Raw genomic sequence first — 23,980 nt, forward strand, 5'->3', positions numbered from 1 at the left:
GCTATGAGTACTGGGAGACTTTGCTGGACTTGGCACGTTCTGAGCAGCAACACTAGGAGGAGATTGCACAACTCCAGCAGTACCATGAGGTTCGTAGGAAGCAAGAACTAGACGAGTTAGAGCAGGAGCATCAGGCCCAACTTTATGAAATAAAGCATGACCATGAAATAGAGGTGGAGGACCGCGATCGCTGGATCGAGGAGGAGGGACACAAGACCAAGAAGCTGAAGCAAGAAAGAGATGAGCTGGAAGACGTCAACAACAAACAGGAGAGTGAGATGATGGATTTGAAGGCAGAGAACTGGTGCCTCCGTCAGCAGCTTGTAGCAATGAAGGATGAGAAAGGAAAGAACTAAGGGCGTGCAACGTACTAGCTAGCAGGCGATAGTACAACTTGAGTGGTCGTACGTACTAGCTTAAATAAATGAAGTGGCAGAGCTACTAGTATCTAGTGTGTAATGGTGTGACCTATCCAGTTCGCATGTGATGTCTGCCTCCTGTAGCAACCCTAGTAGTAGTAGGTTGCTTCCACTTTTACTAGCCTTTGCATGTAGCTTGATGTTGACACTAGCACTCCTGTCAGGTGAGGCTGTGCAAATTTTGGTTGTACGTGTCAACCCCTCTTATATAGTAAAATCAACTTTTATGTACTGATGCATGCTATGAAGAGTGGCAGTTTATTTATTTATTTTGCTCTCCATCCTTCATGATTGTATAGATGGCTAACCACGATCATGGAGATTTTTCTACTACCCACGCTGGAGGTAGCGGTGGATCTCAAAGGACCGCAGAAGATCAACTTCCTCCAAGTAATTTGCTCTTGGAGATGTTGAACCGCCAGGAACAAACTCAAATGCGACAGACTGTAATCTTGGAGCAGTTAGTACAACAGTCACCCCGAGGAGAGAACTCTCATGAGGGTGGGACACAGGACAGCTTGCGCCAATTCATGCGACTGAAGCCGCCTGCCTTTCTTGGCAGTGCTAATCCTATGGACGCAGATGACTGGTTAACTGAGATAGAAAAAATATTTGAAGCAAGGCACTGTCCAGAGCAAGAGAAGGTGACACTAGCTACGTTTATGTTACAAGGTGGAGCTTTTGATTGGTGGAATGTGCACAAAAAGAAATATCCAGAAAATTATTTGGTTACTTGGGCGATATTTAGGCAAGAATTTCAAAGAAAATATTTTCCTGAAAGTGTTCAGAGGAAAATGGAGCTTGAATTTCTACAGCTAAAGCAAGGTGATAAAAGCGTGGCAGAATATGAAATTAATTTTTCTAGACTTGCCCGTTATGCGATGGCGTACGTTGAAAATGATGAAGTAAAGGCGCGAAGGTTCGCTCAAGGCTTACGTCAACCCATCAAGGCGCGCGTGGAGGTATTTGAATTAAAATCATTTCATGACATAGCTAACAAGGCTCTTACAGTGGAACAAGCATACCTTGAAGAACGTGCTGAAGTTGAGAAACCAAACAAAAAGATGAGGTTCGATGACCGTGGTCAAGGAAACATGCAAAGGAAGGCACATCAAAATTGGCGCCCAAATAATCGAGCAACATATCAGCCCATAGTTAATAAATGTGTTATTTTTCATGGAGATCATATGGCTTCCCAGTGTGAGCAGCGACAGGGAAAATGCTTCGGATGCGGCAAGGAGAGACATGTTATCAGTCAGTGCCGGAACAAGAATTTTACTCATAATCAGTCATTTGCTTTGCCTGCACCAAAAACACCATTGTACCTACCTGCACCGCCTCCTAAGGCGAATATTGCTCCTCGGTACACGAACAATCCTGGAAGGAAGCAACAGCCTGTTCGTGCTAAAGTAAATCATTTGACCCAAAATGAGGTGGACAATGATAGCAATGTGGTTACAGGTACGTTCCGAGTATGTTCTCATAATGCGGTTGTTTTGTTTGACTCTGGTGCTACCCACTCTTTTATATCTTCTAAATTTATTGGTACCCATGGAATAGAAAGTACACCTATAAAGAAAAAAATCGTGGTAGAGTCTCCAATGGCTGAGATGATAACTCGAAGGGTATGCACTAATTGTCCGGTTATTATAAGGGGACATGAACTTCGGGCAGATTTGATAGTACTAGATATGCATGATTTTGATATAATACTAGGCATGGATTGGTTGATTGAAAATCATGCAACTATTGATTGCCATGGGAAGAAAGTGATACTTCAAGTACCTGGTCAACAGAAAATAGTGTACCAAGGGAGCCACAAGAAAACAAGGTACGCACAAGTTAGGAACTTGGAAATAAAGGAGAAACGTATAGAGGATATTCCTGTGGTTAGAGAATTTCCTGATGTATTTCCTAAAGAGTTACCTGGAATTCCACCGGACCGAGAGATTGAGTTCAGCATAAACCTGGTCCCTGGTACTAATCCTATTTCAAAGACCCCATACAGAATGGCTCCAGCAGAACTAAAAGAACTCAAGCAACAGATCAAAGAGTTAGAAGAAAAGGGATTTATTCGTCCAAGCATGTCACCATGGGGCGCTCTAGTATTATTTGTAAAGAAGAAAGATGGCAGTTGGCGATTATGTATTGATTATCGGGAGCTGAATAAGGTAACTATTAAGAATAAATATCCCTTGCCTAGGATCGATGATTTACTTGATCAGCTACAAGGCTCGCGGGTATTTTCAAAGATAGATTTGCAATCGGGGTATCACCAGCTAAAAATTAAAGAAGGAGATATTCCAAAGACAGCTTTTCGCACCAAATACGGACACTACGAATATATAGTCATGCCGTTTGGATTAACAAATGCACCTGCAGCTTTTATGGATTTAATGAATCGTGTATTCAGACCATTCATGGACCAGTTTGTTGTGATATTTATTGATGATATTTTAATATATTCAAAGACAGAAGAGGAACACGCCGAAAATTTGAGAGCAGTACTTCAAACATTGAGGAAACACCGGTTATACGCTAAACTCAAGAAGTGCGACTTTTGGTTAGACAAAGTATCATTCCTAGGCCACATTATTTCTGGAGAGGGTATATCTGCAGACCCAACAAAAGTTCAGGCAGTGTTGGACTGGAACAGGCCAACCACGATTACTGAGATAAGAAGTTTTCTTGGGTTAGCCGGATATTACCGGAGATTTATTGAAGGTTTTGCTCAGCTTGCAGCGCCACTGACACAGCTCACTCGCAAAGGAGTAAAGTTTGACTGGACCGAGAAGTGCGAAGAAAGTTTTCAAGAATTAAAACGTCGACTAGTGTCTGCCCCAGTTCTCGCAGTACCAATAAATGGGATTGGATTTACTATTTTCTGTGATGCTTCAAAAATTGCTTTCGGTTGTGTCCTCATGCAGAACAACAAGGTAATCGCATATGCCTCTCGACAACTTAGACCATATGAGAAAAATTATCCAACACACGATCTGGAATTAGGTGCTATAATATTTGCTCTAAAAATATGGAGACATTATTTGTATGGAGAACACTGTGAGATTTTTACTGACCACAAGAGTTTAAAATATATCTTCACACAAAAGGAATTAAATATGCGGCAGAGAAGATGGATCGAGCTATTTAAAGACTACGATGTCAATATCAATTACCATCCGGGTAAAGCAAACGCAGTAGCTGACGCGCTAAGCAGAAAATCTGATTGCAATGTGGCATCTTTAATCACCTCACAAAGGAAGATTTTGGAGGACTTAGACAAGATGGGAATAGAGGTGCATGTACGTGACCCATCAATCACTATTATGGCACTACAGGTCAAACCTGATCTTCAAGAAAGAATTAGGATAAAGCAACTGGAAGATCCTTTTCTTGTCAGTCTCCGAGAAAGCATAGAGCAAGGAAAGCCATCAGAATTTCACATACGGATGGATGGATCTATATGGTTGAGAGAACGTATTTGTGTACCTAAAAATGCAGAGTTGAAATTGGAGATCATGCAAGAAGCTCACACCACTCCATACACTGTACATCCTGGTAGCACAAAGATGTATCGGGATATTAAAGGAAATTTTTGGTGGCCAAATATGAAGAGAGAAATAGCAAGATTCGTCCTGGAATGTCCAATATGTCAGCAGGTAAAGGTGGACCATCAAAAAGCACCAGGCCTCCTGCAACCGCTAAGAATTCCTAGTTGGAAATGGGAGGATATCAGTATGGATTTTGTTACCGGATTGCCGAAAACTTCCGCAGGATATGATTCTATATGGGTTATAGTAGACAGATTGACCAAGGTGGCACAATTCATACCAGTCAAGAAAACAATGACCCTTGAAAAATTAACAAGGTTATATATTAGGGAGATAGTTACGAACTATGGCGTCCCTATAAATATTGCTTCAGATCGAGATCCAAGGTTTGTTTCAAGATTTTGGAGAAGTTTACATAAGACCTTGGGGACCAAACTAAATTTTAGTACAGCCTATCATCCCCAGTCTGATGGACAAACAGAGCGAGTCATACAAATACTGGAAGATATGCTTCGAGCAAGCATGTTGGACTTCAAAGAAAAGTGGGATGAGTCCCTTCCTCTAGTCAAATTTGCATACAACAACAGTTATCAATCCAGTATAAAGATGGCTCCGTATGAAGCTTTGTATGGTAAGAAATGTCGTTCTCCTATATGCTGGGAAGAAATTGGTGAGAGGAAGTATATAGGCCCAGAATTAGTTCAACAGGCAGAGGAAAAACTACGAGTAGTTCGGGAGCATTTAACGGCGGCACAGAACCGTCAAAAGAAACAAGCAGACACCAAACGGAGGGAAGTTGAATTTCAAGAGGGAGATCTAGTATACCTAAAGGTTTCACCTCGAAAAGGTACGAGACGTTTTGGTTTGAAAGGAAAGTTGAGTCCAAGGTATGTAGGACCTTTTCAAATTATTGGCAGAGTTGGACCAGTAGCCTACCGATTAGAGCTGCCTCCAAACTTGTCAGCGGTACATAATGTTTTTCATGTATCCACACTGAAGAAATGCGAGACACTGCCAGAAGCAACACAACTACCAATCGTGGAACTGAGACCAGACCTATCATACGAGGAGTACCCCCTGAGAATACTAGATGTCAAAGATCGAGTAATGAGAAAAAGGACTATCCGATTTGTCAAAGTCCAGTGGAGTAACCACAATGAGGACGAGGCGACATGGGAAAAAGAAGACGAACTTCACAAAAACTTTCCGCATCTTCTATCGACCGGTAATTGAATTTCAAGGACGAAATTTTTATAAGGCGGGGAGGATGTAACACCCGTGTGTTACTTAAGGATAATTAAAATGCATCGATTGTCATTTAGAATTAAAATTTGCTTAACTATCATTTTTCTAATAACTCAGGCATGCTAGTATTTATAAATAATTTTGGAGATAAATATCTTAAGACCAATAGGTGCATCCCAATCATTAGTAGATTTTCTTTGTATTAGAAGATGGTGGAGTATTGCATTTGCTTGAGCAATCCACGTACACTTACATGCATGCATCAATGCATGGCATGCACCACATCCATGGTCTGTACTCAACGCATTGCATGCATCCATCTAGTCACCATTGTCGTAATGCATGTACGTAGCCTGCCGACTAGCTCAGTAAGGTTAGCTGTATTTTCTTCTCACAGGCTAGCTAGCTCTTGGATTACACTGTACCACCGTCTAGGGCAGTAGATATTTTTGCATGCAGCGATGGGAAGGCTTGTTGCATGGCTACGTGTCTTTTCCTTGAGAGATAGAATGTACGTGTCATTGCTCTGGTTAGAAACATATGCATGCATGAGCTAGTAGGTGCATCGAACCAGCCATTAGGTGCAGCAAAGGGGCATTAGCTTATCCTTTGAAGCAAGCAGGAGTTACGGCGGCAGCTGGACGACGATTAATGTGTTCACAAGGAGCTACTCACTTGTTACCAGTATATAAGGTGACCAGGTGCTGTAGCGTAGGACCATTGACACACTAGTCAGAGTCGTCTGCTGGAAGAAGAAGTTGGAGCTCTCGCTGGTGTTGTTCCTAGCGACCGCGTGGTAGACGGGTACTGCTGTCAGGCAAGTAGCAGTTCCTCTGTTCATATTTCGTTGTTGTGCTTGGTCCTGCAACTTGCACACTGTTACACTGATCTAGAGATATACTACTGCTAGTATTTCTTTTGCTAGCCACTGTACCGTGATATATGAGTTCTTCTGCAACTATCCTCTGTTCGTTGGCCACGGTACTGTTGAAGAGAAATATGTTCCGGTGAGCAAGTAATCGTCATGATTATTTGGGCTTACGTGGAGACGTGAGGATCACTACATAAGTTTCATCATACCACTGACCTCCTTATTTCCATATTCACATATTGTCTATATTGGTGTCACGACCGCAAACATATTGTACCGGTCACGGTTCAGGTATGGGACTATCTGAGTTCTCCGCTGGGGGCGACACTTGTTCCGAACAGGGTATCGGTGATGGATCCTTGGGAACGACCCGTACTAGTAAGTCAAGTTGTCGTGCCTCAGGGGGTCGAAGGGTTCTGCTCTTCTAGAACCCACGTGGTTCTGGTCGAGACTGTCGATGTCGGAGTACCCCTCTTAAGAGTGTAAAAGTGTGAATATTCACCCCTGTGAGTCCCGGGTAGGGAACCTTGCTGGTCACGTGTGATACCAATATTTTTGCCCTATACACCGCTATAAATATTTCCAGTATTCCATTGAACTCTGTTTAATATCATCTTTTAATTCAGCCTTTTGCACTACTTTATTTTCCGCCGCTAAATCTGTCCATTGCTGTCGTATCATTTCCTTGAAACTGAATTACACTGTTGTGATATCCATAACACTTTCTCCTTTTGTACCCTTGAATAAATGCTACTTGCTGGGTATGAATCATCATACTCACCCTTGCTTAATTTCTATTTTTGCAGCCCAAAGTGGTAATGATCCTGAGCTTGGCTTTGAGCAGTAGGCGTAGCACGCGCCGGGAGGGAATAAATTGAAGTACTTTAGAAATTTATTTTCAGCAAGAACTAATAAATAATACATGCTTATTATGTGTTATTGTGAAAAGTTTTAGTTTAGGCCTCACACGTTTATAATCTTTTGTTTATAAACGCGTGGCGGCTGTTACGTCCGAACCATGTTTTGGGGCGTGACATGGCTGGTGGATCTACGCAAGCGGCGGCTAGGTTTTCGCCCCCCCTGGCCGCCTACGGGAGTGACCCGAGGAGCGTTTCCTGAAATATAGTCCACTCCCTTGAATTACTAAGCCAATTTTCCCACAGTCTCCATACTAAGTAGCCATGCAGTTCTTCGACGAAATCCTTCCACGGTTCATAGCACATAACCCCACCGGGCAGGCGCTCATCATCTCAACCGTCGTCGACCATCCTCTCCATGGTCAGGAAGCACTCCTTCCAGGACGTGCCAGAGCACCTCAACAACACCTCCTTCCACTAAGAGCATCTCCAGCCGTGCCCCCAACAGGCCCTCCCGAGGCGTTTATGCTGCACCGGCGCCCAAAATTCGGGCCACTCGCGCCCCTAGTAGCCCGTTTTTCGCCGGCTCGGGCCGAAACTGGTGTCGGCGGACCCAAACCGAACCCGGCGCGCTAGGGCGCACCTGGGGGCGCCGGCACAAGCGAAAAGGGGCATGGGGCCGCTCTGTCTGCGAGTCGAGAGCCTCTTCCCACCGTTTCTTCCCGCCCTCGCCCCCACTTCCCTCTCATTCTCTCCTTTCCTCCCGCCAATCTCCCTCCCGCTCGCCTCCCAGCCGCCGCCATGCCGCCGAAGAAGTACGTGATCCCCCTGTAGGGGAACGTTGCAGAAAATAAAAATTTTCCTACTCGTTTCACTAAGATCCATCTAGGAGTTCATCCAGCAACGAGTGATCGGATTGCATCTACATACCTTTGTAGATCACGCGCGGAAGCGTTCAAAGAACGGGGATGAGGAAGGCGTACTCGACGTGATCCAAATCACCGGTGACCAAGCGCCAAACGGACGGCACCTCCGCGTTCAACACACGTACGGGACGGGAGACGTCTCCTCCTTCTTGATCCAGCAAGAGGGAAGGAGAGGTTGATGAAGATCCAGCAGCACGACGGCGTGGTGGTGGATGCAGGGCGTCACAGTAGCAGGGCTTCGCCTATACTACGAGAGGGAGACGTAACGGGGAGAGAGGGAGGCGCCAGAGGCTGGGGTATGAAGTCCCTCCTCTCCCCCACTATATATAGGGGTGCTAGGGGGGCGCCGGCCCTAGTAGATGGAATCTACTAGGGGGGGCGGCGGCCTAGGGTGGGGGGCTTGCCCCCCAAGCAAGGGGGCGCCCCCTCTAGGGTTTCCCCTCAACCCTAGCCGCATGGGCCCTAGGGGGTGTGGCGCCCCAGCCCACTTTGGGCTGGGTTCCCTCCCACTTCAGCCCATGGGGCCCCCCGGGATATGTGGCCCCACCCGGTGGACCCCCGGGACCCTTCCGGTGGTCCCGTACAATACCGGTGACCCCGAAACTTGTCCCGATGGCCGAAACAGCACTTCCTATATATAATTCTTTACCTCCGGACCATTCCGGAACTCCTCGTGACGTCCAGGATCTCATCCGGGACTCCGAACAACATTCGGGTTACTGCATATACATATCTTCACAACCCTAGCGTCACCGAACCTTAAGTGTGTAGACCCTACGGGTTCGGGAGACGAGCAGACATGACCGAGACGACTCTCCGGTCAATAACCAACAGCGGGATCTGGATACCCATGTTGGCTCCCACATGCTCCACGATGATCTCATCGGATGAACCACGATGTCGAGGATTCAATCAACCCCGTATGCAATTCCCTTTGTCAATCGATATGTTACTTGCCCGAGATTCGATCGTCGGTATCCCAATACCTCGTTCAATCTCGTTACCGGCAAGTCACTTTACTCGTACCGTAATGCATGATCCCATGACCAGACACTTGGTCACTTTGAGCTCATTATGATGATGTATTACCGAGTGGGCCCAGTGATACCTCTCCGTCATACGGAGTGACAAATCCCAGTCTTGATCCATGACAACCCAACAGATACTTCCGGAGATACCCGTAGTCTACCTTTATAGTCACCCAGTTACGTTGTGACGTTTGGTATACCCAAAGCATTCTTATGGTATCCGGGAGTTACACGATCTCATGGTCTAAGGAAAAGATACTTGACATTGGAAAAACTCTAGCAAACGAACTATACGATCTCATGCTATGTTTAGGATTGGGTCTTGTCCATCACATCATTCTCCTAATGATGTGATCTCGTTATCAATGACATCCAATGTCCATAGTCAGGAAACCATGACTATCTGTTGATCAACGAGCTAGTCAACTAGAGGCTTACTAGGGACATGTTGGTGTCTATTATTCACACATGTATTACGATTTCCGGATAATACAATTATAGCATGAATAAAGACAATTATCATGAACAAGGAAATATAATAATAATGCTTTTATTATTGCCTCTAGGGCATATTTCCAACAGTCTCCCACTTGCACTAGAGTCAATAATCTAGTTACATTGTGATGAATCGAACACCCATGGAATTCTGGTGTTGATCATGTTTTCCTCTAGGGAGAGGTTTAGTCAACGGATCCGCTAAATTCAGGTCCGTATGTACTTTACAAATCTCTATGTCTCCATCTTGAACATTTTCACGAATGGAGTTGAAGCGACGCTTGATGTGCCTTGTCTTCTTGTGAAACCTGGGCTCCTTGGCAAGAGCAATAGCTCCAGTGTTGTCACAGAAGAGCTTGATCGGCCCCGACGCATTGGGTATGACTCCTAGGTCGGTGATGAACTCCTTCACCCATATTGCTTCATGTGCTGCCTCCGAGGCTGCCATGTACTCCGCTTCACATGTAGATCCCGCCACGACGCTTTGCTTGCAACTGCACCAGCTTACTGCCCCACCGTTCAAAATATACACGTATCCGGTTTGTGACTTAGAGTCATCCAGATCTGTGTCGAAGCTAGCATCGACGTAACCCTTTACGACGAGCTCTTCGTCACCTCCATAAACGAGAAACATTTCCTTAGTCCTTTTCAGGTACTTCAGGATATTCTTGACCGTTGTCCAGTGTTCCTTGCCGGGATTACTTTGGTACCTTCCTACCAAACTTACGGCAAGGTTTACATCAGGTCTGGTACACAGCATGGCATACATAATAGAACCTATGGCTGATGCATAGGGGATGATGCTCATCTCTTCTATATCTTCTGCCGTGGTCGGACATTGAGCTGAGCTCAATTTCATACCTTGTAACACAGGCAAGAACCCCTTCTTAGATTGATCCATATTGAACTTCTTCAATATCTTATCAAGGTATGTGCTCTGTGAAAGACCTATAAGGCGTCTTGATCTATCTCTATAGATTTTGATGCCTAATATATAAGCAGCTTCTCCAAGGTCCTTCATTGAAAAACTCTTATTCAAGTAGGCCTTGATGTTGTCCAAGAGTTCTATATCATTTCCCATCAAAAGTATGTTATCTACATATAATATGAGAAATGCTACAGAGCTCCCACTCACTTTCTTGTAAACGCAGGCTTCTCCATAAGTCTGCGTAAACCCAAACGCTTTGATCATCTCATCAAAGCGAATGTTCCAACTCCGAGATGCTTGCACCAGCCCATAAATCGAGCGTTGGAGCTTGCACACCTTGTCAGCATTCTTAGGATCGACAAAACCTTTCGGCTGCATCATATACAATTCTTCCTTAAGGAAACCATTAAGGAATGCCGTTTTGACGTCCATTTGCCATATCTCATAATCGTAGAATGCAGCAATTGCTAACATGATTCGGACGAACTTTAGCTTCGCTACCGGTGAGAAAGTCTCATCGTAGTCAACCCCTTGAACTTGTCAATAACCCTTAGCGACAAGCCGAGCTTTATAGATGGTCACATTACCATCCGCGTCTGTCTTCTTCTTAAAGATCCATTTATTTTCTATGGCTCGCCGTTCAACGGGAAAGTCAGTCAAAGTCCATACTTCGTTTTCATACATGGATCCTATCTCGGATTTCATGGCTTCTAGCCATTTTTCGGAATCCGGGCCCGCCATCGCTTCTTCATAGTTCGAAGGTTCACCGTTGTCTAACAACATGATTTCCAAGACAGGGTTGCCGTACCACTCTGGTGCGGAACGTGTCCTTGTGGACCTTCGAATTTCAGTAGGAGTTTGATCAGAAGTATCTTGATCATTATCATTAACTTCCTCTCTAGTCGGTGCAGGCACCTCAGGAACATTTTCTTGAGTTGCGCCATTTTCCGGTTCAAGAGGTAATACTTCATCAAGCTCTACTTTCCTTCCACTTACTTCTTTCGAGAGAAACTCTTTCTCCAGAAAGAGTCCGTTCTTGGCAACAAAGATCTTGCCTTCGGATCTTAGGTAGAAGGTATACCCAATAGTTTCTTTAGGGTATCCTATGAAGACGCATTTTTCCGACTTGGGTTCGAGCTTCTCAGGTTGAAGTTTCTTGACATAAGCATCGCATCCCCAAACTTTTAGAAACGACAGCTTAGGTTTCTTCCCAAACCATAATTCATATGGTGTCGTCTCAACGGATTTCGACGGAGCCCTATTTAAAGTGAATGCGGCAGTCTCTAAAGCATAGCCCCAAAAAGATAGCGGTAAATCGGTAAGAGACATCATAGATCGCACCATATCTAATAGAGTGCGATTACGACGTTCGGACACACCATTACGCTGAGGTGTTCCAGGCGGCGTGAGTTGTGAAACTATTCCACATTTTCTTAAGTGTGTGCCAAATTCGTGACTCAAGTATTCTCCTCCACGATCTGATCGTAGAAACTTGATTTTCCTGTCACGTTGATTTTCAACCTCACTCTGAAATTCCTTGAACTTTTCAAAGGTTTCATACTTGTGTTTCATTAAGTAGACATACCCATATCTACTCAAGTCATCAGTGAGGGTGAGAACATAACGATAGCCACCGCGAGCCTCAACACTCATTGGACCACACACATCAGTATGTATGATTTCCAACAAGTTGGTTGCTCGCTCCATTGTTCCTGAGAACGGAGTCTTGGTCATTTTACCCATGAGGCATGGTTCGCACGTGTCAAATGATTCATAATCAAGAGACTCTAAAAGTCCATCTGCATGGAGCTTCTTCATGCGTTTGACACCTATGTGACCAAGGCAGCAGTGCCACAAGTATGTGGGACTATCATTATCAACCTTACATCTTTTGGTACTCACACTATGAATATGTGTAGCAATACGCTCGAGATTCATTAAGAATAAACCATTTACCATAGGAGCATGACCATAAAACATATCTCTCATATAAATGGAACAACCATTATTCTCGGATTTAAATGAGTAGCCATCTCGAATTAAACGAGATCCTGATAGAATGTTCATGCTCAAAGCTGGCACTAAATAACAATTATTGAGGTTTAAAACTAATCCCGTAGGCAAATGTAGAGGCAGCGTGCCGACGGCGATCACATCGACCTTGGAACCATTCCCGACGCGCATCGTCACCTCGTCCTTTGCCAGTCTCCGTTTATTCCGCAGCTCCTGCTGTGAGTTACAAATGTGAGCAACGGCACCGGTATCAAATACCCAAGAGTTACTACGAGTACTGGTAAGGTACACATCAATTACATGTATATCAAATATACCTTTGGTGTTGCCGGCCTTCTTGTCCGCTAAGTATTTGGGGCAGTTCCGCTTCCAGTGACCCTTCCCTTTGCAATAAAAGCACTCTGTCTCAGGCTTGGGTCCATTCTTTGACTTCTTCCCGGCAGCTTGCTTGCCGGGCACGGCAACTTCCTTGCCGTCCTTCTTGAAGTTCTTTTTACCCTTGCCCTTCTTGAACTTAGTGGTTTTATTGACCATCAACACTTGATGTTCCTTCTTGACTTCTACCTCCGCTGATTTCAGCATTGAGAACAACTCAGGAATGGTCTTTTGCATCCCCTGCATGTTGAAGTTCATCACAAAGCTCTTGTAGCTTGGTGGAAGCGACTGGAGGATTCTGTCAATGACCGCATCATCCGGGAGATTAACTCCCAGCTGAGACAAGCGGTTATGTAACCCAGACATAGTGAGTATGTGCTCACTGACAGAACTATTTTCCTCCATCTTACAGCTGAAGAACTTATCGGAGACTTCATATCTCTCGATCCGGGCATGAGCTTGAAAAACCATTTTCAGCTCTTCGAACATCTCATATGCTCCATGTCTCTCAAAACGCTTTTGGAGCCCCGGCTCTAAGCTGTAAAGCATGCCGCACTGAACGAGGGAGTAGTCGTCAACACGTGTCTGCCAAGCGTTCATAACGTCTTGGTTCTGTGGGACGGGAGCTTCACCTAGCGGTGCTTGTAGGACATAATCTTTCTTGGCAGCTATGAGGATGATCCTCAGGTTCCGGACCCAGTCCGTATAGTTGCTGCCATCGTCTTTCAGCTTGGTTTTCTCTAGGAACGCGTTGAAGTTGAGGACTACGTTGGCCATTTGATCTACAAGACATATTGTAAAATATTTTAGACTAAGTTCATGATAATTAAGTTCATCTAATCAAATTATTAATGAACTCCCACTTAGATAGACATCCCTCTTCTAGTCATCTAAGTATAACATGATCCGAGTTAACTAGACCGTGTCCGATCATCACGTGAGACGGACTAGTCAACGTCGGTGACCATCTTCATGTTGATCGTATCTTCTATACGAATCATGCTCGACCTTTCGGTCTTCTGTGTTCCGAGGCCATGTTTGTACATGCTAGGCTCGTCAAGTTAACCCTAAGTGTTTCGCATGTGTAAAACTGTCTTACACCCGTTGTATGTGAACGTAAGGATCTATCACACCCGATCATCACGGCGTGCTTCGAAACGACGAACTTTAGCAACGGTGCACAGTTAGGGGAGAACACTTCTTGAAATTGTTATGAGGGATCATCTTATTTACTACCATCGTTCTAAGTAAACAAGATGCAAAACATGATAAACATCACATGCAATCAAATAATAAACGTGACATGATATGGCCAATATCACATAGCTCCTTTGATCTCCATCTTGGGGCTCCATGATCATCTTGTCACCGGCTTGACACCATGATCTCCATCATCGTGTCTCCATGAAGTTGCTCGCCAACTATTACTTCTACTACTATGGCTAACGCGTTTAGCAATAAAGTAAAGTAATTTACATGGCGTTTCTCAATGACACGCAGGTCATATAAAAGAATAAAGACAACTCCTATGGCTCCTACCGGTTGTCATACTCATCGACATGCAAGTCGTGATTCCTATTACAATAGCATGAACATCTCATACATCACATATAGATCATTCATCATTCATCACAACTTTGGCCATATCATATCACAAACCACTTGCTACAAAAACAAGTTAGACGTCCTCTAATTGTTGTTGCAAGTTTTACGTGGCTGAATTAGGGTTCTAGCAAGAACGTCTTCTTACCTACGTTAAAGCCACAACGTGATTTGTCAACTTCTATTTACCCTTCATAAGGACCCTGTTCATCGAATCCGCTCCAACTAAAATGGGAGAGACAGACACCCGCCAGCCACCTTATGCAACTAGTGCATGTTAGTCGGTGGAACCGGTCTCACGTAAGCGTACGTGTAAGGTTGGTCCGGGCCGCTTCATCCCACAATGCCGCTGAAGCAAGAAAAGACTAGTAGCGGCAAGAAAGTTGACAAATCTACGCCCACAACAAATTGTGTTCTACTCGCGCAAGAAGAACTACGCATAGACCTAGCTCTGATACCACTGTAGGGGAACGTTGCAGAAAACAAAAAATTTCCTACTCGTTTCACCAAGATCCATCTAGGAGTTCATCTAGCAACGAGTGATCGGATTGCATCTGCATACCTTTGTAGATCACGCGCGGAAGCGTTCAAAGAACGGGGATGAGGAAGGCGTACTCGACGTGATCCAAATCACCGATGACCAAGCGCCGAACGGACGGCACCTCCGCGTTCAACACACGTACGGGACGGAGACGTCTCCTCCTTCTTGATCCAGCAAGAGGGAAGGAGAGGTTGATGAAGATCCAGCAGCACGACGGCGTGGTGGTGGATGCAGGGCGTCACAGTAGCAGGGCTTCGCCTATACTACGAGAGGGAGACGTAACGGGGAGAGAGGGAGGCGCCAGGGGCTGGGGTATGAAGTCCCTCCTCTCCCCCACTATATATAGGGGTGCTAGGGGGGGCGCCGGCCCTAGTAGATGGAATCTACTAGGGGGGCGGCGGCCTAGGGTGGGGGGCTTGCCCCCCAAGCAAGGGGGCGCCCCCTCTAGGGTTTCCCCTCAACCCTAGCCGCATGGGCCCTAGGGGGTGTGGCGCCCCAGCCCACTTTGGGCTGGGTTCCCTCCCACTTCAGCCCATGGGGCCCCCCGGGATAGGTGGCCCCACCCGGTGGACCCCCGGGACCCTTCCGGTGGTCCCGGTACAATACCGGTGACCCCGAAACTTGTCCCGATGGCCGAAACAGCACTTCCTATATATAATTCTTTACCTCCGGACCATTCCGGAACTCCTCGTGACGTCCGGGATCTCATCCGGGACTCCGAACAACATTCGGGTTACTACATATACATATCTTCACAACCCTGGCGTCACCGAACCTTAAGTGTGTAGACCCTACGGGTTCGGGAGACAAGCAGACATGACCGAGACGACTCTCCGGTCAATAACCAACAGCGGGATCTGGATACCCATGTTGGCTCCCACATGCTCCACGATGATCTCATCGGATGAACCACGATGTCGAGGATTCAATCAACCCTGTATGCAATTCCCTTTGTCAATCGATATGTTACTTGCCCGAGATTCGATCGTCGGTATCCCAATACCTCGTTCAATCTCGTTACCGGCAAGTCACTTTACTCGTACCGTAATGCATGATCCCGTGACCAGACACTTGGTCACTTTGAGCTCATTATGATGATGTATTACCGAGTGGGCCCAGTGATACCTCTCCGTCATACGGAGTGACAAATCCCAGTCTTGATCCATGACAACCCAACAGATACTTTCGGAGATACCCGTAGTCTACCTTTATAGTCACCCAGTTACGTTGTGACGTTTGGTATACCCAAAGCATTCTTACGGTATCCGGGAGTTACACGATCTCATGGTCTAAGGAAAAGATACTTGACAATGGAAAAACTCTAGCAAACGAACTATACGATCTCATGCTATGTTTAGGATTGGGTCTTGTCCATCACATCATTCTCCTAATGATGTGATCTCGTTATCAATGACATCCAATGTCCATAGTCAGGAAACCATGACTATCTGTTGATCAACGAGCTAGTCAACTAGAGGCTTACTAGGGACATGTTGGTGTCTGTTATTCACACATGTATTACGATTTCCGGATAATACAATTATAGCATGAATAAAGACAATTATCATGAACAAGGAAATATAATAATAATGCTTTTATTATTGCCTCTAGGGCATATTTCCAACACCCCCGCACTACGACCACCGCGACCGCCTCCGTCGCCCAGCCGAAGCAGAGGAGGCCTAGGGCGCCATCGTCCAAGCCACCGGGCGTGACAAACGCCGAGTGGAGGGCGGAAGTTCAGCGACGGGAGGCTGACACCGCCGACCGTCAGAACAGGGCAATCGCCAAGAAGGCCCATGACAACGCTGTGCGTGCCACTGCAGCTGCGGCGGACCAAGCCGAGGCCGAGGCGAATCGCGTGGGGATGACGAATCCACCTGGCGGCCACGCCCAGTACGCACCCTGAAGCTAGCAAAGCGTCGGCTCTCCGTCCGGCTTCTCATCGTCGCCGCAGCCATGGCGATGCACGCCGTCGCCGGGCTACGCTGACGGGGACGCGCACGGTGGGTTCAACCCCAACGTCACCTTCCCCCATGGACACCCGGCCCAGCGCACGCCCCCGCCCCCCTTCACCAGCGTGTAGTACCCTCCATACAACTACTCGCCGCCGGCTTATGCATGCTCCCCGATGCCCCCTCTCCGCCGTGGCGCGCTGCCCTTCTCACAAGCTTCCACGTCGCACCTCGGCGACACCGACGAGACCGATGCCGACATGGACGACATCATCGCGGCAGGCTCGGCCGCGGCCGCCGCATCCCTCGGGTTCGTGACCCCGGAAGACACGATGGATCTTAGCGACGGCATGGACGGCAGCCTCGGCTACAGCGAGGAGGAGCCGGAGGAGGATGAGGAGGAGGAGGAACCGGCGACCGTTCCAGCGAGGAGGCGCAAGAAGAAGAGGGGGCGGCCAGGACCGGCCAGCCGCGCATCAAGTGGGCGTCCAAGGAGTAGGAATGCCTCACCGAAGCGTGGAAAGTCGTCTGCCTCGACCCGACCACCAACACGAACCAGAGCATCGAGACGTACTGGGAGCGCATTAAGGCCGAGTTCGACGAGCACAAGCTCGTCGATCCTTACTTCAAAGGCGTCTAGATGCAGCGTGGGGCAAAGGCAATGGCGAACCATTGGGGGCTCATCCAGGCGGCGTGCAAAAAATGGCATGGGGTCGTCAAGGAGGTCGCGGCTCGCCCGGAGAGCGGCACCAACATTGAGGATCAGGTATGGCACGCCGGTCTCCCGCTTCTCTTCGCCGTGTGCGCCCGCCAACTGTTTGTTCCTTCGCGCAGCTGGTGTGCATGTTCGCCTTGTATCGCCTAGGCAACCGCGACCAAGAGTTCAAGTACATCCACGTTTACAAGCGCATTGACAAGTGCGAGAAGTGGGCGAAAGTCCAGCGCACCCTCGACAAGGCCAAGGAGACCTACAAGTCAGACGCGCCAACGTTGGGCCCGTCGGAGGGGCGGCCGGACGGCAACAAAGGGGCCAAGAAGGCGAAACACGCCGACGCGGCTACCGCGCGAGTGCAGGAGTCCATCGAGCATTACCTCGCCGATGCACAGGCTCGGGCCATCCTGCGTGAAGAGAAGACCGAGGCGCGGTGGTCGGCGTTGATGACGAGCAGCGCCGTCAAGCTCGACCTACTCCGGACCAACGTCGCCGCGAAGAAGAGGAACACCGACCTGGCTTTCCTGCTGGGTGGGGCGGACATGCTCCAGAGCAAAGACGAGGCAGTCAAGATGTGGTACTTGGCAGAGTGTGGTCTCATCCTGAACCAGCTGCCGTCGACGGTGCCGCCAACTCCCACGCCCATGCCGCCACCGCTGCCAAGCTCGAGCGATGATGCCTACACGACTCCCCGCAGTACAGAAACCATGCCGACGCCGCCAAACACAGAAGAAGCTCCGACCCCACCAAGCCCGCGCACGACCCCGCCAAGCCCGCGCACGCCAACTACGCCGACGCCGGAGGCCGACCTCGCCGTCTGATGCGCTGCACGTGCACTCTTTCTTTTTGTAAGCTGAATTTTTCACTCGATCTCCGAACTATGGCCGCATGATCGCCGTCTATTTTGTGAGCGGGAATGACTAAGTTTGAATTTTCCGTGGGTTGGGGCGTCTGGGGGCATGGCTGGGAGCTAGGTCGCCCCCGAGGACCGATCTAGCGCCGGTTCGCCCCATGCCGCTCTTTTTTGACGCCTTGGGGGCTGAATCACTGGAGATGCTCTAAGTAGCCTATAATAGTGTAACACCCATGATGCGGCTATATCTCCCACGTGTCGGAGCACGACTTAGAGGCATAACTGCATAGTAGGCATGTCGCAAGAGGGGTAATCTTTACACATCCCATGTACTGAATAAGAAAGGGATAAAGAGTTGGCTTACAATCGCCACTTCACACAATACATAAATATAGCATTACATCATCCAGAATACAATCAAGGTCTGACTACGGAACCAAATAAAGAAAGACAACCCCAAATGCATAGATCCCCGATCGCCCCAACTAGGCTCCTCTACTGATCACCGGAAAGGAAACATAATAACGTCTTGAATCCTCGTCGAACTCTCACTTGAGTTCGGTCGCGTCCCCTGCACTGGCATCGTCGGCACCTGCATCTAGTTTTTGGAAGTAATCTGTGAGTTACGGGGACTCAGCAATCTCACACCCTCGCGATCAAGTCTATTTAAGCTTATGGGTAGGAAAAGGTAGTGAGGTGGATCTGCAGCAAGCACTAGCATATATAGTGGCTAACTTACGCAAATGAGAGCGAGAAGAGAAGCAAAGCACGGTCGATAAGCTATCATGATCAAGAAGTGATCCTGAAACTACTTACGTTCAAGCATAACACGAGACCGTGTTCTCTTCCCGGACTCCGCCGAAAAGAGACCATCACGGCTACACACGCGGTTGATTCATTTTAATTAAGTTAAGTGCTAGGTTTTCTACAACCGGATATTAACAAATTCCCATCCGCCCATAACCGCGGGCACGGCTTTCAAAAGTTCAAAACCCTACAGGGGTGTCCCAACTTAGCCCATCACAAGCTCTCACGGTCAATGAAGGATATTCCTTCTCCCAGGAAGACCCGATCAGACTCAGAATTCCGGTTACAAGACATTTCGACAATGGTAAAACAAGTCCAGCAAAAGCACCCGCTGTGCTGACAAATCCCAATAGGAGCTGCACATATCTCGTTCATAGGGCACACCGGATAAGCTAAGCGTGCAGGAGCCAACGTAACCCAAGTTTCCAAGGGATGGCCCCGCACGGTGCTCTAGTTTGGACCAACACTCAGAGGAGCACTGCCCGGGGGTTTAAAATAAAGATGACCCTTGAGTCCGCGAAACCCAAGGGAAAAAGGCTTAGGTGGCAAATGGTAAAACCAAAGTTGGGCCTTGCTGGAGGAGTTTTATTCAAGGTGAACTGTCAAGGGGTTCCCATTATAACCCAACCGCGTAAGGAACGCAAAATCAAGGAACATAACACCGGTATGACGGAAAACTAGGGCGACAAGAGTGGATCAAAACACCAGGCAAAAGGCCGAGCCTTCCACCCTTTACCAAGTATATAGATGCATTAAAGTAAACAAGATATAATAATGATATCCCAACAATAACCATGTTCCAACATGGAACAAACTCCATCTTCACCTGCAACTAGCAACGCTATAAGAGGGGCTGAGCAAAGCGGTAACATAGCCAAACAACGGTTTGCTAGGAAAGGTGGGATAGAGGCTTGATATGGCAATATGGGAGGCATGATATAGCAAGTGGTAGGTATCGTGACATAGCAAAAGAGCGAACAACTAGCAAGCAAAGATAGAAGTGATTTCGAGGATATGGTCATCTTGCCTGCAAAGTTCTCCGAGTTGACGTAAGCTTGATCCTCGTAAGCGTACTCAACTGGTTCCTCGATCACGTATTCGTCTCCCGGCTCTACCCAAAGCAAGAACACAAGCAAAGGAAACGACAATCAACCATGGTGCAATGCGCAAGCAACAAGATGCAAAACATGGCATGATATGCGGGATGTGATATGCAATGCATATGCGTGCTCCGGAAGGAAAAGATTGATCAAGACATCAACTTGGCAAACCAAGTGCGCCGCTGGAAAGATGAGTTGATTTCGGTCGAAATCGATATAAAGATCACTGGAATCGGATGCACGGTTTGCAAATGGCAAGCAAAACAAGAATGGCACAATTCTGCGATTAACAGCACGATGCCATCTAAAATGCAACAAGAAACTAATATGTTGCACTCCAACATAGCAACAAAGCACATGGCAGTGATCTACTCAAGATTCTTGACAAAAGATGAACACTGAGCTACGGCTAAATCACACCAAAGCAGGTTCAAACAAGCATGGCAAATGTGCAAAAGATATCAGCTTCACAAACTTAGTGAAAATACTAACATGCCAGGAATTAACATCAGGAAGCAATGTTTATAGCAAGCAAACAACATGCTACAGGAACAGAACATAGAAAAAAAGACATGGCATGAATCTACTCAAAGCATAGAACAAAAGTCCATTACTGACCATGAGCCAAAGGGGCATAGAAAATATGATGGCACCCATGTAAACATAGTAAGTTTCGTTAACAGATTCAGACTTAGCAGAAAACAGAGCATGGCAAAACAGAGTTATGAAGGCCTCTTTGCAAGCTCGACTCACTCACCACAAGGCATTTCATGACAAACTAAGCAAACTACCAGCAAGAAGACATGATCATTAAGCTAACCAAAGCAAGAACAAGTTTATAGCATGCTTGGATCAACTACAACAACCTTGGCAAAATTGATTAATACGTAAACAATCTGCCAGGAACATTTTGTAGCAAAAGTAGAGTAAGATTAAGTCATGCTAGGGCACTCCATAAATGCAAACACGGGCATGGATGGATATAGCACAATCATATGTACAAATCATCCTTACTGAACATACTCAAAAGAAGCATGGATCTCACTGTAGCAACATGAATACATGGCATAAAAATAACAGCAGGAAAATGACAGTGAAATTCTAAGTCCCTGAAATCAGCAATATCACGAGAGCTACTTTGCATGCTTGTGCTCGTCACCACAATGATCACAAAAATACATGGCATACACCCCTATAAAGATGGCATGTCATAACTCAAAACACATGTAGAGCACATGTCCATATGCAGCACACAACAATTGTAGCAAAAATGACAAAACCTCATACTCTGCTAAGAAACAGCATCTAACATTTTACAGCACTCTTGCATCAGTCATTTGGGCATCAAGATGGACTCAAACAAGCAGACCACAATGGAACAAAATGAAGAGCACATCATGATGAATACTTTGATATATCATGCATGCAAAACAGAGTTATGGATGAGAAGTTATGGCACGTTGAATAGGGCTTCAGAATGCAAAATAAAATGACTGAGGAAATCTGGAGAGTCAACCTGCTCAGATCTAGGGTTCGGGCATGGAATCCGAGGTTTGTCGGGATCTCGCCGGAGTTGCGTCGCGGTGGCCGGAGTTTGCCAGAGAAGAGGAAGGAGAGGACGGGGAGGTTGGATCCGGCCGGAACGGCGAGGGCGGCGGCGACCTCGTCGCGGGCGGCGGCGGGCGGCGGTGAAACGGGCGGCGCGGCGAGCAAGCGAGGCGGCGGAGCGGTCGCGGCGGCCGGCGGTGGTGAGGCGCGGTGGTCGGCGGCGGGGCGCGAGGAGCGGGAGGGCGCGGGCGGCGGCGCGAAGGCGATGGGCTCCGGGGGCCGGCCGCGGGCCTGGTGGGCCGGCGGCGCACGCGGTGGCCGGGGTGCCACGTGGCGCGTCCTGGTTCGTCGGGCGGCGGTGGGCGGACGTGTCCGACCCGATCCGGATGTGTCCGGCGGCGGGGGGGAGAAAATTAGGGTTTAGGACCCGAATTTAAGGAGGGGTGCACATATTTATACATAGAAGGAGGTGGGAGTGTCCAAATAAGGTGTAGTTTTCGACCACGCGATCGTGATCCGATGGCGAAGGACATGGGATAGGTTTGGATGGGTTATTGGGCCACTTTGGAGGGGTGTTGGGCTGCAACACACACGAGGCTTTTTACGGTTCCCCGGTTAACCGTTAGAGTATCAAACGAACTCCAAATGGCACGAAACTTGACAGGCGGTCTACCGGTGGTGTACCAAGGCCTCTTGGCAAATCTCGGTCCATTCCGAGAAAGTTTAACACCCGCTCATGAAAAGAGACAAAAGAGGGCGCTGGAGGACGTAGGAGTGCCGGATTGCAAAACGGACAACGGGGAAAATGCTCGGATGCATGAGACGAACACGTGAGCAAATGAGATGCACATGAAGGCATGATATGAAATGAATGACATGAACAAAATGCAAAACGAAGACAAAACCCAACCACGAATCTCATAACTTAAAGCCGGAAATGCCAAGAGTTGGAATACAAATATGGTAAGTTACATCGGGGCGTTACAAATAGATCCATTAGTAGTAGGTAATAAACCGTGTACGCCGGTCGCCGGCCGGTCTGTAGCCCTGTATAATGTTCAGCGAGCCACGATCAGGTGTACTCCCTTCGTCTAGGTGTGTAAATCATCTTACGAAAATCAAATAATCCCAAAATACTTAGACATGGTACATTAACTCGCATCTCGTTTCTTGTTTCATGACATATCAACCAATAAGAGTTGTGGGCCATGTATGCTTTAAATTACTTGAGCTACCAAACACGACATGCAGTGGCTAGTTCATTGCATGCAATGTTATTAATTAGCAAAAAACATTAAGTTCTCTCGTTTTCCCCTTTACCTTGGTCGTGGTGCACAAATAAGATGACTTGCACACCTAGACGGAGGGAGTACTGCGCTTCCTTCTGATAATGTATGGAATAATGTGGTCATGCTTTCCATCTTAGTATCTTTCCAGACATCTTTAATTAACAACTAGAAGTACTTTTTGTACGACAACTCTGGTGCAAGTGTACTCACTCATCTCACCTTTTTTTACCATTTGACATGCGTCAGAGCATTGCAAAAGACCGAGAGAACACTAGACTAATAGTTCATTCTTTTTGAACTCGTACTACTTTCCTCTGTTCTGTCACGAAATGCCACCTGACCTCACACTTTAAATCTTTTGATACAGTTTATTATTGGATGCCTTGGCAAATAAGGATGGAAATTTTAGCAGTTTGGAAACAAGCTTTCTGTACTAGGGGAGCCCCCCCTGGTTAGGTTTTGAGGTGTTTCTCGAGACCGGAGACACCTCGATATATTTCTTGGTCGCGAGTTAATATACATTCTTATCGCATCCGTGTGTAAGTGTGCATCTGGGATATTCCAAAAAATGAAAACATGTGTACAGTATACAAAAGTTCCTAGAGTTGGGCTTGATTTAAGGCTGTAAAACTATGTGCTAGTTGAATTTGTTATACATAAGGGCATCTCGAACGCGGACCCCCAAACCATCTGCAAACGTTCAAACCACGCGGTCCAGACATGTTATGTCATCCAACGTGGTTCTGGGTCCGCTTGGTGGTCCTGACACACTTTTTCTGGCAAATCGGAGAACTTGGGGAGGGGGGGGGGGCTTTGTAGGCATCCAGAATGCTGCCACGTCCACTCCTAAGTGCCATGGCCCACC

The 23,980-nt window shown here is 47.2% G+C and overlaps 1 protein-coding gene and 1 pseudogene across 1 annotated transcript; both read left to right on the plus strand.

Annotated features, from left to right (window-relative positions):
• The first annotated feature begins 949 nt into the window (after positions 1 to 949).
• On the plus strand, positions 950 to 16,537 carry LOC147957931 (uncharacterized). The gene is made up of 3 exons (XM_087531885.1): positions 950 to 1,880; positions 2,136 to 2,590; positions 16,463 to 16,537. The coding sequence occupies exons 1-3, from the start codon at positions 950 to 952 to the stop codon at positions 16,535 to 16,537; spliced, it is 1,461 nt and encodes a 486-aa protein (XP_087388011.1).
• Positions 16,538 to 16,718: 181 nt separating this feature from the next.
• LOC147957932 (uncharacterized) lies at positions 16,719 to 17,446 on the plus strand (annotated as a pseudogene).
• The last annotated feature ends 6,534 nt before the right edge of the window (positions 17,447 to 23,980 follow it).

The sequence above is a fragment of the Triticum urartu genome, chromosome 7A (assembly GCF_056163025.1).
Source record: "Triticum urartu cultivar PI428250 chromosome 7A, HENAU_Tu73, whole genome shotgun sequence".
Classification (NCBI taxonomy): domain Eukaryota; kingdom Viridiplantae; phylum Streptophyta; class Magnoliopsida; order Poales; family Poaceae; genus Triticum; species Triticum urartu.